At 28.7% G+C, this 19,539-nt stretch overlaps 4 protein-coding genes across 16 annotated transcripts; 2 read left to right on the top strand and 2 right to left on the bottom strand.

Moving 5' to 3' along the window:
• The first annotated feature begins 4 nt into the window (after window positions 1-4).
• Window positions 5-2,863, top strand: LOC100750192 (protein abrupt). Of its 5 annotated transcripts, none has more exons than XM_012382909.3 (4): window positions 5-191; window positions 1,201-1,401; window positions 1,492-2,083; window positions 2,219-2,863. In XM_012382909.3, exons 2-4 carry the CDS (start codon window positions 1,207-1,209, stop codon window positions 2,485-2,487), a joined length of 1,056 nt encoding a protein of 351 aa, XP_012238332.1. In that variant the 5' UTR covers window positions 5-191; window positions 1,201-1,206; the 3' UTR covers window positions 2,488-2,863. The 5 variants fall into 5 exon arrangements, with proteins under 5 accessions (XP_012238332.1, XP_012238333.1, XP_003487735.1 ...); XM_012382910.3 differs by having other exon boundaries at window positions 108-243; XM_003487687.4 differs by lacking the exon at window positions 5-191 and adding an exon at window positions 598-722.
• A 522-nt stretch (window positions 2,864-3,385) lies between these two features.
• LOC100750074 (transmembrane protein 208) lies at window positions 3,386-4,794 on the bottom strand. Its single transcript, XM_003487685.4, has 5 exons — window positions 4,549-4,794; window positions 4,203-4,355; window positions 3,978-4,114; window positions 3,791-3,875; window positions 3,386-3,625 (listed from the first exon to the last, which is right to left on the bottom strand). The coding sequence occupies exons 1-5, from the start codon at window positions 4,552-4,554 to the stop codon at window positions 3,491-3,493; spliced, it is 516 nt and encodes a 171-aa protein (XP_003487733.1). The 5' UTR covers window positions 4,555-4,794; the 3' UTR covers window positions 3,386-3,490.
• Window positions 4,795-5,555: 761 nt separating this feature from the next.
• On the bottom strand, window positions 5,556-8,214 carry LOC100749952 (PCI domain-containing protein 2). Of its 2 annotated transcripts, none has more exons than XM_003487684.4 (5): window positions 7,110-7,551; window positions 6,986-7,027; window positions 6,781-6,902; window positions 6,222-6,703; window positions 5,556-6,139 (listed from the first exon to the last, which is right to left on the bottom strand). In XM_003487684.4, exons 1-5 carry the CDS (start codon window positions 7,128-7,130, stop codon window positions 5,625-5,627), a joined length of 1,182 nt encoding a protein of 393 aa, XP_003487732.1. In that variant the 5' UTR covers window positions 7,131-7,551; the 3' UTR covers window positions 5,556-5,624. The 2 variants fall into 2 exon arrangements, with proteins under 2 accessions (XP_003487732.1, XP_033175490.1); XM_033319599.1 differs by lacking the exon at window positions 7,110-7,551 and adding an exon at window positions 8,126-8,214 and having other exon boundaries at window positions 5,557-6,139.
• Window positions 8,141-18,600, top strand: LOC100749753 (protein lingerer). Of its 8 annotated transcripts, none has more exons than XM_024366104.2 (15): window positions 8,141-8,251; window positions 10,084-10,282; window positions 10,400-10,763; window positions 10,837-11,100; window positions 11,180-11,373; window positions 11,451-11,690; window positions 11,776-12,096; window positions 12,177-12,614; window positions 12,679-12,903; window positions 12,971-13,178; window positions 13,258-13,457; window positions 14,464-14,673; window positions 14,815-14,937; window positions 15,030-15,305; window positions 15,385-15,633. In XM_024366104.2, exons 2-15 carry the CDS (start codon window positions 10,151-10,153, stop codon window positions 15,631-15,633), a joined length of 3,444 nt encoding a protein of 1,147 aa, XP_024221872.1. In that variant the 5' UTR covers window positions 8,141-8,251; window positions 10,084-10,150. The 8 variants fall into 8 exon arrangements, with proteins under 8 accessions (XP_024221872.1, XP_024221876.1, XP_024221873.1 ...); XM_024366108.2 differs by having other exon boundaries at window positions 8,245-8,383; window positions 14,503-14,673; window positions 15,385-18,600; XM_024366105.2 differs by having other exon boundaries at window positions 8,245-8,383; window positions 15,033-15,305; window positions 15,385-18,600.
• Window positions 18,601-19,539: the final 939 nt, after the last annotated feature.

Below are 19,539 nucleotides of genomic sequence, written 5' to 3'. Positions count from 1 at the left end.
AGTATGTCACACATACACAGAATAAGAACTTTCTTATCTACCATGTTGATTTTCATGATTCAATTTTCGGACGGTTTTCCCTAGGCTTCGATATATTAGTATCGAGACCTATTTATATGATGGTGCCATAGACATAGATATATTCACAGTTTAGTATACTATAGTAATAACAAATATTAATATATTATGTCGTGAGTATGTTCATATGTTCATGGATCGTGCTTATGAAAGGAGTAAATATAAGTAAGCTACCAATAGTTAAAATATAAGTTACTCAAATTTATGAGGATAACACTAAATTCCTACTACCTAGTATTATATATCTTAAAAAGTGAATTAAATAAATAAGCAAAAAATGTTGTCATTATTGACAAACAACTTACTGATTTGTCATTTATCAGTGTTATAAAATATACCTAAAAAAATTGATTTATTAAAAATAGATTTTACGTAATGACATATTATTACATAAATTTTACATTACATATGTACTGATATGTACCGATATATTTTTTAATCGTGACATTAAAAAGAATACAGCTCTAATTTCTTAGTTATAAACCTTTTAACTCATGTTAACACTTTAAAAATTATAATAAGTAACAATTTTTAACTAAGTATAATTATATAACTGATAGTGTAATGAATTTCATATAATTTTATGAATGCTTTTTAAAAAAATGTTACTTCTCTAGCAAGCATATCTCACATATCTATCGAAGGTAACATCATTTTCATTTTCAGCTAAAATTATCTTTATCATTATTATTCGTTTAAACCAATTTTATTTTAAATTGTCTGCATAACAATTATTCTATACATATCAAAAATATATATTTAATATATGTTACACAGAATATTCTTTTTATTATCACTTATTATCAGTTTTAAACCTGCGATTATTTCGAAATCAATAGTATGTTTGTCACCATGATATGATTCATAACACATAACATAGTATTATATTTCCATTCTTTGTATTCTTTGATATCTACAGATATTTCTTGTAGGTACTATGTACAATTCTGTATATTTTAAATACTTAGATATAGTAATACTTTATAATAGTCAGAAGGAATTGAATTTTTCTTGTAATTACATAAATAATTATTAAATTTGCAGTTATTAATTTTATAATTATATATTTTATTCTTAAGCTTTAATGAAATGTGTTATTAAAGAAATTCCTATTATTTATAGATAAACATGGCAAATAATTCGTTGTCAGAACAATTCTCCTTAAAGTGGAACAATTTTTCTAACAATTTAACATCTGGGTTTCTAAGTCATCTTACTGAAAATGATCTAGTTGATGTTACACTTGCAGTGGAAGGTCAATTGTTACAAGCACACAAACTGGTTCTGTCAATATGTAGTCCATACTTTAAAAATATATTTAAGGTATATAAATTATCTTTTTTACATGTTAAATATCTATATCTATATCAGTTGTGATTGTTCAGAAAAGAACTTCTTAGAATTATTTTGTAGGAAAATCCTTGTCAACATCCAGTAATTATACTTAAGGACATGAAGTATACTGAAATTGAGTCACTATTGAAATTCATGTATCAAGGTGAAATAAATATCAATCAAGAAGATTTATCTACTTTTCTAAAAGTAGCACAAACATTACAGATAAGAGGACTCACAACAGAAGATACAAATAGCACAAAATCGTTTCCTAGTTGTGATATTCAATCAGATATTGATTGTAATATACAAAATGTTGCTCAATCAAATTTAAGTACAATAAATAGAACTTCCAAAGAAATAGAAATGATAGATAGAAGAAAGAGATCCCATGACATAACAAAAAAAAGTTACAAGAGAAAAAAACAAGATATGTCCTTAACAACAGAAAATATTCATGATCTATCTAATGAGAAAGTGGATAATGATAATCACGAAGTTTTGTTTTTGACGACTGACACAAATAATGAGACAAATGAAATTGTAGATGAGGAAGAAAATATTAATATTCCTACTATAAAAATCAATGATCATAATAAAAGTGATGATAGCCCTTTGCTACCTTTTCCCTTGAATACTGAAAATTCAAGAGAAAATTCAACTCAGCAAGGTAGAGGATGTATATAGATATCAAATATATAGGTGGTTTAAGATTAACATAGAAATAATATTCTGAAATTAATAAAATTTAAAAAACTTAGTAACTAATAAAATTTAGTCTTAATATTATATTTTAACATTATAGATGTTGAACCAGTAATTTACAGGCTTTCTGCACGAGGTCGACCACAATTAGTGCATGAGGGTTATGTTTACAATTTGACTTCTCGCTCTGAGGGATTGAATAGGTCTCATTATAGATGTGCTGAACAGCATCGTGGTTGTAAAGGTAAATGTGCGGTTATTGCAGAAAGATTTATGCCTACAGGTGTACATGATCATAATCATCCACCTGGGTATCAATCAGAACATGATTACAGAAAAAAGAAAGGTTTAGATGTAGATACTCCTTAAATCATAAATATTTTAAGCTTGTAAACAGCATTTTATCATATTCTTATTTTGTTACTGAAACTTTAGTAAAAATGAAAAGTTCTTTCCAAGTAATATTGGCATATAGTATGACATATAACAATAATTCTTCATAGAAAAGAAGCATACAGTTAGGAAGTATTCATTTGCTGTGCAATTTTATAGTGAAAATAAAAATTTAGTACATTGCAATATTGCAAAAATTGTACATTTATAACTATACATAACAGTAACATAACAAGCCAATGTGGTATATGGACCACTGTATTTCAATAAACTGTGATGCACTTTTTTGCGATATATATATATATATATATATAAAGAAAAACAATATAAAATAGGTGATGAGTACATTCCATTTAGTATTATATTTAATTTTCATTAAAGCCAAATAAAAGTATTTAATTTATGTTACTTGTTTACATATAGACTACTATTTGTCGTGTAATAAATATAATTTGTTTTTATAAATACATATATGTGTATATATACGTATGTACATATGAAATGAATGTTTTGCTTACTTACATTTAAGTTGTATAAAAATAATTTTTTTCTAAATTATCACACAGAATAATAACTTTAGTAATATATAAAATGAATTAATCCAAAAATTAGAAATTGGACATAGAGAAGTCGTTAACGACATATAAAACATTAAAAATTATAAAAAGTTTATTTTTATATTACACTTCATAAACTTCTTTTCTTAGATACAAAAATTGCCAAAATTAATATGATAGTGTTCATAAATATTATTCAATTTGTAAAAAGTTGACCTTATAATTTATGTAAAAGTTTATAAATTTATAAGAGGACATGAAAATAATCTGTTCATAAACATAGAAAATGTAGGAAACAATGCAGGCTAAGACAAAAGTAAAATAATAAGCAGTCTTGTTTCACAATGTTGCTCAACTTTATCCTACACCCATTAAATTTTTTAATATTTATTCAAAATGCATGCTTATTTCTATTCAAAATGTTAATGCCGTCTAGCCATCTTTTTTTCCAACTTCCGTTGTTTCTTCTCACTAATCTCAGGTTGCTCTGGAGTAGAGGCAAAAAACCATGGAGCTAATATTTGTTTCCATATCATCCAACCTCCCCTGAATGGTACCTGTTGTAATAATACAAAATATTTCATAATCTATTTAAACATTTTATGTACACTTTAACTCGAAAATCGCGAGGAAATTGTAAGAATGTTATTTTAAATTGTTTTGTAATTTATGATGAGTCAATGTACTATTTTATATTTCTATCATTTACTAAGTATACTTACAAGAAGCCATAACAACCAAAAGTAATTTGATATAAGAGAGAGTACTTGTACTCCTGAAGTTAATATAATTAAATCTTTTACATGTCTGAAATAACATTAAAATGTCATTATATTTATCAAAGCTGTTACAGTCTAATAAAGTGTTATATTATTTGAAGAAATCATTAGAATATGTTGTGATATTTACTCTGCTATACCTCCTTCCATATTAAGATCAATTCCAGAATCTAAAAGCTGTCCGGATTCTGAATATGTTGCATGTGCTATATATTTCATAAACTGATAACTTCCTATATATACAATTGCAGAAAATATGGTTAATGTCTGTAATCATAATACATAATAGAATAATATATGTTGTTATATATGTACACTTTAAAAATAAAAATAATACCTTAAATACAAAACTCACAGTTGATAATGTTGTAAAGTTAAAGAACAACATTGTAACAGTAAAATATATTCCTATTGCTCCAATTATCATATTTTGATAAAAATTTAATGTAGTTTTATTTTCTTCCACTATCTGTTTTGCACCTTTTGTTGCTGCTTTAGTTTTTTTTATCTAGAAATGTAATGAATGACTTTACCTAGTACTCATATTGTTATAAAGCAATTTTATAAAAAATGATAATTATTGATTGACTTTGTTATGCAATGACACATTACAAATCATACGGAAATAATTGCATATCCAGAATGGTTAAGATGTAAAAAAAGAGAAAAAGAACGATATTTTAAATAATACTGTAACTTACCGTCATTTTCTTAGTAAATTATAGGTACAAGTATTTAATATATTTAAACAATTAATATCTATTTAACAATCAATACATGACGTAGACAATCTCGTAAGTATTTAAAATTGCTTAGGGTTTGTTAAAGCCACGTGAAAGATGTCATATGAGGAAGTCTCTAGGTTAACATTCCATAATCTATATTTCAATACAGATACGTAAATATTAATAGTCATCATTTTTTACGATTCATAATCATTCGAAATTCGAAGTTCTAATAAATAATTGTAAAAAAGGGTTACTTTAAACTTTTTACTAAATAATGGAAGTATAATGGAGTATAGAAATAATATCTTATGATTATATATTATATATTATATATATATATATATATATATGCCTACTCGTTTAGTGGAGTTGTCGAAATTCTTTATATTCATATGAGATTGAAAGAAAATATCGATATATAATTTTCGCAAAATATTTCTTATTTTTAAATTTATCTTTTTACATACAAAATTGTATTAAAAATAATACAAATTTGATTTTTACATCATTTATACAAATACACTTTTGCTTTGTTGAATATATATAAATTAAAATAAAAAAGTATTATTACTGCAACAGGAAATCTACATATGTATGTAATTATTAATGTGTGTATAATTAAAAATAATTAAGAAAAACGAATACATAGCTTTTCTATTCACTTCTTGTCATAAGTAAGAGAAGGATAAAAAGAGCTTTCTATCAGGAAGAATTTTCTCTCTGTATATACATATTTCATCAAATCTCATTTTATTATATTACATCACTAAGGAATTTAGGATCATTTAAATTTAAACATTTTAATACTAATTTAAATTGATCAAAAAGAGCTAATGATACATACATATGTACATATTCTAGATTTTCAAATTTTATTAATTTGTAATCTTAAAATATAATAAACAAATTGGATTTTATTTATATGATGATGCAGATTATAGATATTTACATTTAGATCTAGAATTGTTGAAGGTACTAAAATCAATTAAATCAATTTTATTGAATTTAAATTTATTTCTTACAGAAAGATACATGTAATCTAAAGATAATTAAAGTATAGTTGAAAGTCTTGGAAAAGGATTTTGTTTAGAGATGACTAATTTTTTATGTTGATGAGATATGTATCCTTTAATTTTTCCTTCAAAAATTAAATTTGCCACAATGCATTCTACTTCATCCATATCAACATCATCAATTCCTTGCATTTCCAATGCTGAAAGTAAATCTTGAATAGGAATCTGATGTATATTTAATACTAAATATACTTTTTTAAATAAATTTCTGTATGCTATTATCTTCAATTTTTCCACAATTAAATATATTCCTGCTCCTATAAAAAATAATTCGTGTTTTTCCATCACTTTTTCAAGATTGCATAAATCTCCTCTTTTAACAGCTTCCATTAATTCTCCAAATTCCATTAAGTTATATTTTTCTAATAAGTTATGTTTAGGCATATACCCTAATAACATTTTCACTGGCACAAGATAAGTTAAAATTAATCGTTTGTTTTTTGAAGATTGTTTATGACAATGTTCAAAAGCATAAGTAAGATATTCATCAGCTAAAAGATGAATAAGATAATTATTTATAAAATGATTAAAATGTCAAGTTTATTATAATAACTATCAAATTTTAATACTTGCCAGCTTTGTAATCACTATCAAACATTGCTTTACGGCCCACGAAAAATTTATAAGTAATTTGTTGTGCTAATGCAAAATGTGCTTTATATGGGGACGATTCTATTGCCCTTATTAAAGGTTTACATAAATGCAATTTATTTATTCTAAAATAAATTTTTAATAATTGGTTAACTAATGCCAGCATTCCCCATCGTTTTGTATCATCTTCTGAGCTACGATTGTCGCAAGCACATACTCGAAAACATCCCATTAGACAATCTGCACATTTCTCCAAAATTTCTCCAGGCTTCATATTTTTGCTGGATCTTGTATTCTCTGCACAAACTGCTAATAACCGTAATTCTAAACACATTACGTTCATAACAGGCAACATCCAATTTTCTTCCTTTTGCATTTGAAGAATCTTTGTCAAAGATTGAACTGCAGAACTTTGATAATTATACATAGACAATGGGTCATCTTTATGTATTGTTGTTATAGTTCTAAGGATATAAATATTACAGTCAACATTTAGAATAATAGTTATAAGAATATACCAATATTTAACATATTTAGTTACTTTAAATGATAAAGTACTAAGTCATCAAGTGGAGCAGATAAATGTTCCATTGCTTTTGCTATTGCAGTTTCAGATCCAATTTGTGAAATTGAAACATGATTATGCCGTAAAGACAATAAATCCTTAAATTAAAAAATTATATGAAGTGCTTATGTAAAATTGGTGTGTGTGTAAATATATTTTAATGTAAATATGTATTATTTACCGCTAAACCATCGCCGTCCTGATTCAACCACATACGTCTGATCTATAAACGTAAATATAACCTCGAAATAAATGATTTCTTTAATTACAGCATATTATATGTTATTAAATGTTTAACACATTACCTGCATTATATACGAATCCATTGTAACATGTGTAATTTAATACATGTATTTATTTTGAAAATTTTTTTTTTTAAACTTAATTACATTACTTGAAATTACAAATTGATAGTATATAATCGTATAGCTTAAACACAATTAAATTAACAAATGTCTTTATTATCTGTAATTACTCAATAAAATAATAAGGAAAACATTTCATGGTTCGGCAATTAAAACTTATCAAATATATACAGAAATATTTGTTTTATATAAATATGTATATAGATACATATAACTGAATTTGCAATGTACACATCCGTGATACATGTACATATACGCAAAGTTGAATCACTAGGAATTACAGTTGTAATGCATAATTGCGGTTATAAACAAACTTGGTCACGTGATAGATGTGCAACGGCTCTAGGAATTGGTTAGCAGTCGTCAGTGAATTATGATTTGCAGGGATGTTTATATCACTATAGAAAATATTTAAACTATTTGACTAAATATAGTACATTTAAACGGTAACAAATATACATCTAATATTATTATTTAAGAGGTTAATGTTTGAAAAAGTAGTTTTCTGTTCTGTAAATTCTACTTTGTGTCGCTCAAATTTTGATCACGCGATTTTACTTTTCTGATTCAATTAATCATGTTGATAGAGTCAGATAGAATATATACGCATATCCTCAAATTCTAGAGAAAAACGTACTTCAATATCGATAAAATATTATCTAAGATAATGTATTATTATGTGAGTTATTCAGAATGGATACATTTAACTAATAAAAATAATAATAAATATATGAATAAATTTTTAACTGTATGTAACATATATATTAATATAGAAGAAATAATTAAATATTTGAATAAAATAAGTAGTGCAATATAATAACTATTAGAAATAGATTCAAAAAGGATTTTCTCTCTATTATTACATGCCCAATAGTGTAATTGAAAATAAGCTTTTAACTTGCCTTCATTAAGTGTTGATTATACCTAGGAAATTTCTGATTGTCTAGTTAACAAACCTGAGCGTTCTAGTATAAAATCGGCTACCCGTATGGAGCCCGATAAAGCATAGAGGCGGTGCTGCCAAGTCAGGGAGGGGGGCCCGCGGTCACGTGACCGAGCTGCGTTTTGAGCGCACTAACCAGGTACGAGTAAATTCGTTGTTTTTTTCGTGGTTTTTCGCGCGCCACGGCCGAAAAAGCCGAGGCGTCGTGAATTTCGCTTGTTTCTGACTCCGGACGTGTCCTTCGAGTACGCAAACAACGCTTATAATAACTGTGAGTTACTTGCAAATACTTTGACTCAATCATCTTACGGAGATCTATCGATGCTCCACCGCGGCGATGGTTGACAAGCCTTCCTCGCAAAACCAGAAATGGCGTCTACCGTGCACATGGTCTGCGGAAAATATTCTACATCAACGTCATAGTACCGATTCAGGAATATAACGAACTCTACACGGCCAATTTCTTTATCATCCGTTTGAAGAATTTTCACAACTCGCTTACGAACAACAACGCAACGGACAAGGTGTTTTTTGTGATGCGCCAGATAATCCTCCTTCGTCATATTCTCACCGCGCACGTCAAAATTTCTCTCTTTTTTTTTTTTATTACTTCATCGTCATTTGAAATCTTCTGTGTTGCGGGAAGAAAGCTCACAAATCTTTTCGGTGTTTTCGGTGAATTTAATCGTTTGCATTGAACGACATGGTCCTTGGGAATTTCGCAAAATCTTGTGGATAAGGTTTAGATCATTCTGCATATCGCCCTGACGCTTACTTATTCGTTCTTCTTCTAGACAACCGTTTTAGGAAAAACGTGACTATTTTAAGAAATATCTGTTAAATCGTTTGATCTTGTATTTATCATCATTAGCCGACCCTAACCTTTTCATCTATGCTTAAAAGGTAGAAATAAAATTGTATCTTGCAGACGTTTATTTAATGTCGACTTTTTTTATTGTTAATTCTTCATACACACATTTTCATAAATGTGATTTGATATTGTGCTTGACATGTTTTATAACTGTTAAAATGTTTTTAAATACCAATTGTTTTTCTCACTTAGGTTATTTTCAAAATGCATATTTTTATGGTATAATTGCTAATACCGTGGGTTATGTGGGTATTCTAAAAATTCCCAAATTGAACAAGATGTATTTTATTCTTCTTCGCTAATTCTTCAAAATCCATAGTTTTATTAGATATAATTATGTGTGATAATCATGGTTATACAATCTATCTGATGATAGTACATATACAAGTAATTTATGGTTATACATTTTTTATAAATATTAATTTGTGTATTTATATATTTACATTATATTTATCTACTTAATGGTATGAAATTTTATTGTATGATATTGGTTTATTCTTGATATCAAATTAATATTCTTAATTAATATTAATTACTTCTTATTTAGAAAAAATGTGATATTAATCTATGGTCATTTACTGAAAAATTTAGTTTGTTGAATTAGTCTTTTAACTTTTTAGTTAATTTATGTATTTTATCATATATTCTAAAAGATGTTATTTATTTTTAGAAAATTAGAAAGTGTTTTAAAAGTATGTATCTTATTTATAATATTACAAGTTACATTTTATAATCTGGAATCAATAATTTTGTGCATTATTTATACTTTATTCATCATTAGTGAAAAATAGCTAATTGCTATTAGAACATTGCTACAGACATTAATTTTAATTCTTATATAACTTTCAGAATGTAAAATTTATAATTAATATCAAATACTTTCAATTTTCACAAAATTAAAAAAAAATTCAGAATTATATGTAGTTTTGTTATTGCAATATATTATACATTGCAATAAAATAAAATAATGTTTTTGACTTTTTATATTTTAATTAGTTAATAAAACTAAGTTTGAATTAATAGATGTATTTATAACACATAGTATTTATTTTCAGTATATTATATTAGATATACACAATTAATTGTATTCTTTGTTACAGACTGTAAATAGAGAGTGTATATAGTGTGATAAGGGAGTGATATAGGTGTGCGGCAGTTTAGTTGGCAATGAGTTCAAGCAACAAATCGGTGTCCTCCGGTGGGAGAGGCACCAATAAAAATAAATCATCACAACAACATGGGAAATCAGATCATCATCTAACTAAAGCATCGGATTCGATAAAGCATGAAAAAACGCAGGTCAGTAAATATAGCTAATTACTTTATTATTATTAGTGATAGAAAGATGTCTTTTTATGCACTTTTGTTTTTTGTTTATTCAATAAAGAATTTTTATTAAAAAATATGGCGTTGTAGCCAAACACTGTTCAGATGCGGCATGCACAAATCATTGACACTAGAATGGGCAGCGGTGAAGATCCTGTTTTGAAAGAGCGCATAAAGCAAGTCATGGATATGACTAGACGATCAGAAGATGAAGTTGTTATGGCTTTACATGATAGTGATGGTGACTTGGACCGTGCCGTTAATGATCTTTTGGAAGGAGTAAAAACAGAATGGGAAGTGAAAAAAAAGAAGCCTCGTCAACCTAGTGGTTCAAAACAAAATATGGATACCTCTGGTGGTCAAGATGAAGGTGGTGATTGGGATGAGAGGCGTAATCAACGAGGAGGTGGTCCTCCACGTATGCGAGGTCGTGCTAACCATGATAATCGTGGATGTACGTTAAGATAAATATTATACATATTGATATATATTATTGATGCCACGTGTCTAAATAAATCTTTATTTAGGGCGCGGTCGAGAAAATAAAGAGAACGAAAGAAACATGGAAGATGGTATTCGTGATGGAAGTTACAGTGGTAACAGAAGAGGAAGAGGTGGTCCAGGAAGACCAGGTCGAGGAGGACGAGGTGGAGGGAGAGGACTCGGTCCACGAACATTTGCTAACCGTAATGACCCATCATCTACTTCATCTGCTCATAGTTTTAATCGATCAATTGATACATGGACAGGTAATGAAGAGCAACAACAAGCTGCTCAGGAGCCAAAGATGGGTAAGTCTGTTTAAATATTTCAATTATTCACATTTTAAGTTATTTAATCTTATCTCACACAACAAAAATATGTGAGTAGATGCATGGAATAATTTGGATTCTGCAGAAGACTGGGAGAATGAAGAATATACAGGTTCATTGGCGGATACAAAAGTTTTTACACCAAGCACTTCTGCAGCAGAACCTACACCTTCTACAGAAGAAGCAAAAACTCAAGATCTGCAACCAGTGCAACCTAACCAGACTGTAAATTTATCATTACTACAACAGGAAGTATGTAACATTGCTTTTTAAATCAATATTAGTAATTACATGTAACAAAAAGTATCTTTTTTATTTATGCATATAAGGAATTACCAAAATTATCAGAAATACAACCAATACAACAACAAACTTTAATTCAACAAACTCAACAACAACAACCTGTATTGAGCTTACCTACAATGCAGCTATCACAGCAACCAAACGCTATAAGTGGTGGGGTATTAACAGCTGCCCAAACACAATATTTAACACAACTTACCCAACAAACAAGTGAAAACTTGAAATCTGCTGGACAAAATACATTCTCCTCGTCGATATCCAGCCAGGTAGCTAAATAATATACATGTTTACGAATTATTTTATAATGTAATATATAAACTAGAATATCGTTGTATTTCTTAAATATATCAGCCTCAGAGGCAGACAAAACAACGTCCAAGGGTGCCACCACCATCAAAAATACCATCAAGCGCTGTAGAAATGCCTGGAGATGCTGTTAATAGTGGCATTGGATTTCTTGATGTCCAATTTGGTGCACTGGAATTTGGTAGTGATTCAAGCTCTCTTGATGGTTCTGCAAATGAAAAATACAATTCAGCTAATAATACAATAGCTGGTGTAGAGGTATCTTCTACTACAAATGCTGTAAACACTGCCAATACAAATAATTCCATGGATATCGAAACAACGCAACCATCATCGACGACACCTTTTAATACTACTTCTCAAATGGTTACTTTATTATATAAATATTATTACTTGTCATTTTTTAATGCTTACAATTTATTGAATAATTCTATATTTACTTACAGTTATCAAATAGCGACAATTTACCGGTATCGAGTGAACATTCGATAAACGCTCAAACATTCACTGCTCGTGGTAGCAGTTCTGGACAAACTTTAGATATAACTAAACAAGATTTCACTTCACAAGTCTCACCAGGAAATGCACCTCCGTATGGTACAACAACAACTTATCAATCTCAAAAGTCATCATTTCAAGCACCTACAGCGACTCCCAGCACTTATAACGCATATTCTACAAATGCTCAATCTGCTCAATCATCTTTTCAAACCGCATCCGGCACGAGTGCTAATAGTTATTCTGCAACAGCAACTGTTTCACAAGCAAGTTATAATTCTTCATCATCATTTCCTCAATCTAATACATCAACCTTTAGTCAAGCTTCTCCCTCTGCATCTGCATCTGCAACTTCAGGTTATAACCAACCAACAACTACAAATCAGGTAATTATTATGTTGTATAATACTAAAATGATTTATATTATATAAAATTCATTTTTTTAAATAGGTATATCAGTCTGCGACTGGATATGTACCTACCACAACATCTCAATATCAAGCACAGTCTGTAGCTACAAATACTGTATCAAATAGTAGTACAGGCTATCAAACAAGTGGATATCAAGGATCGTCTTCGTTTCAGTCGACCCCACAAGCTTATCAACCATCTGTTACTACATTTACTTCACCTATTACCCAAACATCCGGAGCTTACCAAAGCGCAGCACAGTCTGTAAGTATTTCATTTCATGAGCTCGAATATTACTTAAATGCAAGAAATTACTAAACTATACTTACAGGTATATGCAAATGCGTATGGCACATACGCCAGTCAACAACAAACAGCGTCTCACAATCATAAATTGAACAGTAATACAACAAAAGATTCTCAATATGATAGTAACACGACGACATCAAATAGTTCTCTTGCGACTACAACGGCACCCACATTAGGTCTTAGTTCTGCCTCCGTAAATAGTTCACAAACTAAAGTAACAAATTCTAATGGTAAGCAGTATCTAAACACTAAAAATTGAAGTTATTTCTATGGTCAGATAAAAAAGAAATTGTAATGTGATTTTTAAAGCGGTACCGAAAAGTACATCGAGTGGTGTAGTAACGGGTAGTAGTGGAACTGGAAATATGACAGGTGGTGGTGCAGCTGGTAGCATGACTCCAATGCTAAGTCACCAATATATTATGGGCCAAGGTGTACCTTATGCGTTCCAACAACCAATGTACAGTTATGAGGAATTACAGCTTATGCAACAAAGAATACCGCATATGGTCAGTTACTATTTGATTCCTCAATTTATTTATCTTACGTCTCAAGTACAACTTACTCATATGCTAATCGTAAAAGTAATTTGTACTTGATTCCATTAAAATGCTTCGTTAGAGTAATGTACACTTTAAAAAAAGTATATCATTTTATTTCATATACTATAACAGATATTATAACTATTATATTTCTCGAAACAATAATATTAGCATTCATAATCAAAAAGAAAAACTTATATTTCGGGTGTACTACTCTGCGTGCTATTCTATTTTGTCATGATTATTTAGTAAGAAGAATGCTAAAGTAATCATTTGTTTAATGCTTGGTAGCTGCTCGTTATTTCAATATTCTTTTTTCTTTTTAAGAAATTATGGATTTCTTATTCACATTTTCAAGGTGGCACACGAAGTTTGTTGTATTTTTTATAGTGAGATGTTTCGCATCAGATAAATTATTGAAAACATTTTAATTTCTGAAACATTATTTAGTAGAAAAGTAAAACTGTCTGTGATTAATTTGGAATATTATCGTGAAAGATTAGTCCGCTGAAATGAACCTATTACAGATAATATAAAATACCATTTTGATCATAGACTAACTGTAGTTTTTATATATATATATATATATATCTTCCTTCATTATTGGTTTCATTTGCTCTATACCTCATGTTACGTATTTGAAATTGTATAAAAATATATAATATAATTTTCAAGTGGTTAAGTTGTACTCTATTTTAAAATAAATTACACTGGTATGTTTGTTAATATTAAAGATAAAAATTTACATTAGAACAATAATATTTTAAAACGTAGAAAATAATGGATTTTAAATTACAACATCTAAAGAAATTTTAAGTTAAAGTCTAAGACTCTAAGATAGGTACAACCAAACCGCATGTAACCTACCCCCAACCTAGTACGCGTAGACTTAGATATTAGTTAGCCTTCTTGTATTTGGAGTACACAGTGTATGCATGTAGTTTTGTGTTTGGCCTTCCTGACTAACCTGCAGCCAACTACTGGTTACTATGACGCGGCCTTGGGCTATCAGACAACCGGCCCTGCTACCAGTCTCGGTGGGGGACGAGGAGATGCACTTTCCGGTGTACAAGGTGTTCAAGGAGTACAAGGCGTACAAGGAGCCTATACCAGTATTAGTGACGCCAGGTTCGCCAGAAACGACAGCAATGCATCTCCAGTTCCATCAACTATGTCACAACAGGTGAGGTTTATAAACATTTAGTAGACATGACAATCAGCTTAAAAATATTGTTATAATACTTAAACATTGTTTTGATATTTCCGACTAAATTACAGTATTGTATTACATTTAAACAATTTTTTTAATTCATATTATTTGTAGACTGCTACACAGCATCAACAACCAATGATGAATCCTACACTACCTCCAACATATGCATACTTTGCATATGGTGGTGGAATAATGCCAGGTGGCTTTCAATATGGAACCCCTGCTATTTATCCTGTAAGTTAATCAACTTATATAATTAATTCTTTATTTATTTTTTAATATATTCTAATAAAACATTCGTATTTCATTTATCAAAATTACTATAGCAGATAGCGACTGCTGGTAACGCGGGTACGAACAGTGGTGCATATAGTGCTAAACCAGGAAGTTATGGATCTGGATATGGAGCTGGAGCAAGTTATGATGCTTTAGCATCTGCTGGTCCTGCGGCCGAATATAAAGGTGCGGGAAACAGCTATACCACCACACAAACTGGTAAAACAGGAACATCTACCGGAAATACGAATACTGGTGGATCATCTGCAACCGATATAAGCGCCACTATGTATGCTAAGAGTCATGTAGCGCTTAGTAAAGTGAATGTAAGTATTTCTATAAATCCAATTTCATAAAAATGTATTATTTTCAGCGAAAGTTAATAACGCTTTAATGTTATTTCAGTCCTACGATAAACAAACTTTTCACTCAGCAACTCCCCCGCCATTTAGTCTGACTGGGAGCCAAAATGCTGGTTTGCCTGGTGCATATGGAACACCACATTTGTTTATCCCAACTATGCCTCATCAACTGCACCAGCCACTTCATCAAGATGGTGGTAGCAGTGCAGGCCAAAGGTCCAATACAAGTTCCCAAAACAAAGCCCAAGCAAAGCCTGGATATAGTCCTAGTTACTGGACTGGAAGTAATTAAAAAATTGGACTGCGCAAGGAAAATGAGAGGATAAAAGCAAAACTGCACCATTTTAGACAAACTACCATTTCGCCATATGATACACGGTGGTGTGAAATAAGGACATTGACACAATGATACAAAGGACACAAGACAAGACGATTTTTTTCTTTTTTTCTTTCTTGGTGAAACTAAATGATTCTGGTATGACACGAGTTAATGTAAAATATAAAATTAATCTTAAAATGTGGAAGGATTAAGCAATTTTTAAAGATTTTGTGTTTAACAGGGTGGTAATATTTCTTTTCCACATAAATCTGCTACAACAATTAGTTAGAAAAAACGTTATACTCTTTTTAATTAGTCATATTAATTTCTACATTCTTATATCTTGAGATATTAAGTTGAATTACAAAGAAATCTTTTGACACGTTATTATTTTACTTATAATAATATATAATTCATTAATTGTATTAAACAGTTTTTGGTGTGTATAATGCAATATACATATATATATATTTATATATAAATATATTTCTTTAAAGTGAAATGTAATATGCAAAAAGAAAAAGAGGAGTGGTCAAATGCAGCATGAAAAAATTGCATAGTTCTTCCTACGTGAGGCGCATTCGTGCCAAATAAATTTATAGCGTTTATAACATATAAAACCGTGAAACGAATGATCGTACATAATTGTCAAGATAAAGAAGAACAGAATTAATTGTAGTATGTTGAAACGCTATGAGAAAAGGAAAATCAAGATTTGTGAGTAGCTCTCGTGTGAAATACTGAAAAGATGATCTAGAAGAGTAATTGACTGTTAAATTTACTTCCGATCTCTTATCTGTATACTACTGTGCAATTGCGAATATACTGCATCGACTGCAAAGGGTGATAGTTTTTTTGTATGATGTAGGCATCTCGGCTCATTAACATCTAAAGTGCTTCTTTACATGAAAACAAAGCACCCCATACGTGATGGAACATAAAACTATACTATGTAAATTACAATTATTGTATGTATTTAACCATGGAACATCAGGTATATAAAGTTATAATCATCATAATGTTGTCACTTTTGGTATTTAAAAACGAATGTATAATCGCACTAGTTTCGCATTCTTGCGCGCACCCATATATAGATATATTTGATTTGGTCGCCTTGCATTTCTTTTAGTTACCAGAATTTTATGAACGTTATATTTTATTAACAAAAAGCTATTAAACCAAAAAGAAGATACCGTCATACCATGTTTTCAAAGAACGTTGATTTCAAAATGAGAGCGGTACTTATTTAATATATCTTATGTTTATAAAAGCGGCGTTGCAGATTAGATAGTGCCACAAACTACTAAGAAAAACAAGCAGAATTCAGTAATTTTCTTGTGGTGCCTTGAATAAAATTCAAATAATAGAGTTCAAACATCTGCTTTTTGCAGGAATTTCTCATATAACTTTTTACAATCCTTTCATACTGTAAGTTGTATTATCTAAAACGTACATTACCTTACCCTTATTCATATATTAACTTTTACTAATTACTCTATATCATCCATGTAATTTATCTTCTAGGAAATAATAGTTGATGCTTTAGTTTAATAACAATTTTAAAGTTTTCGTTTGCAGAGTATTGTTTACCCTCTCCAAATTTATAGTTTTCAAAGAGATCCAAATGATTCTTGGATCAACAATTGCATTATACAAATACAATATATCTGAAAACAGATAAAAAGATTAATTTGTCAACAAATTATTTATAATTATTATGAAATAGTTACACCAGCTTTAAAACTACATTTTTGAAACTTATTATGTAAGGAAGTTCTTCGGATATAGAAGAAAAATAAGACACGTATTATGACATTCTATTTGATGTTTACAAAATGTATAGTCCAAATAATAATCTTATGTGGCTACGTCGTAAGTTCTTCAATTTCTTTTTTACTTTTTGCTTTTAATTCATACTCATTTCTAGGATCTGCTTAAAAACTGTAATATTTGTTAATACATAAATAAAAATGAATTTTAGTTGATCAAAGTATTGAGTATTGAATGTTGAATAAATTTATGTTGAACATTACATGCTGATTACAAATACGTACATAAACGAGATCAACCCGCACTGTTTACATTTTTTTAATTTAATATTAATATAATTTTTCAACGAATGTAATAAAAAACAAATGTCGATGTTAGTGTACCGCTAATAAGTATTCACAATGACCTGTATCATTTTAATTAGATTATAATAAAGAGGAAAATGTAATTGTCGATTCCGTCTGATAAAACAATTTTCATACTATTACATTATTTATGCTGATTAGAAACATATTGTACAGTTATAAAATAATCAGACGAAAAGGAGTAAAATAATACATTAATTAACACAAGTCATTTTAGGAAACATACATTACATTTTTGCATTGTGGATAGCAATCATTACAATATAATTCCTATCATTAAGAGTAAACGAAGATATGAGTAAAGTATTTTCACGAGATGCTGTTGAAATCCTTACGACCTAGCATGTATTATACTTTGGGAATAAATTGTTTTATCGCAAAACAAGTACCGTTTCCGAGTACCACTGATACGAAAAAAAAGTACATAATTGTAAGTAAAATCTTGTTAGCAATTGCATTATACATATATATAAATATATACAAAATTGAATGACATCGATATGGATAGGATATGTTTGAAAATCATGGGAGACCAAGTGTAGAATAGTTCTCTTTAGAAGAACAAAGAAAATGTAAATCTGTAACCATAAATTACCGAGAAAAAAATGATCGATTTTATCGACAAAATCATTCTCGGATACGGATTATTCGATCATCCTGACTATACAGGATAACGAAACTTTACTGTGTAACACTAATGACTTAATAACTTTAAAATATTGTGCTATACAAAGAAAACTTTACAAATATACGTATGATTTTAAATGGTTGCTAAATATGTTATCATTAAAAGCTTTGAAATTAACTTAAATATTACTTTTATTTTCAATCTAACAAACTCAAATTTACATATTAACCATCTTGTTTTTTTAAAGAAATTTCTTTTTAAGATACATTATTTATTACAAATATACAATTTAAATAACGTTTTGTAATTAGTCCTTTAAGTAAATGTTTTATACACATTTTATATATAAAAAAATTGTTTTTGATTGCTTTAGCTTTACATTATAGTACTTATTCAGTCACCTAAAATCGAAAATATAATATATTTAGAGCGTTTATGTTAGTTATATAAACATTTTAATAAGTTAATAAATTTATATTAAACATTTTTAGAACATCTTTACGCATTCAAAATACGCATATTTATATAAATCCACTCATGTAAACATTTAAGGGTTTGGTATGATAATTGAAAAAATCAATTACTTTTCTTGTTTTTGTTTTTTTTCAATATAAATTTTCAAATATTTTCAATCTTATGTGTATGTTCAAATGAATTAGGGGCAAGTATATTAAATGTAATGTACGATGAAAGATAAAGTTGCAAAATATTCTACAAAATGAAAGAATGTAAACGAAACTTAAACATTTAAATTAAAGAGTTCATTATAACAATTATTAAGCATTAATAATTTTTGTATTTTTATTAAGTAATGATCTATCGAAAGATGCAAAATTCATTGCGTCATTATTGCTATTATATAATTATTAAAAAAATAGCCACCACTACTGTGTATAAATATGGGTATCTGAGAATAAATGTATTAAAAAAAACCTGTAACATTCATACATATATATATATATATAATTATTGTGTAAAATATTTTAATTCAACCAGTACTATATAATTTTTTAAACAATCTTTAGTTGTCTAAATAAAGAGAAATTATTTAAAATGCAGAAAAAAGATATTCACTATAAAGTAATTAATTTTTATAGATATTTAAGGTCTTCAATT

This window comes from Bombus impatiens, unplaced genomic scaffold (genome assembly GCF_000188095.3).
Source record: "Bombus impatiens unplaced genomic scaffold, BIMP_2.2 scf_0197, whole genome shotgun sequence".
Lineage (NCBI taxonomy): Eukaryota > Metazoa > Arthropoda > Insecta > Hymenoptera > Apidae > Bombus > Bombus impatiens.
The sequence above is the reverse complement of the archived record's forward strand: the minus strand, read 5'-3'. Positions and strand labels throughout refer to the sequence as shown.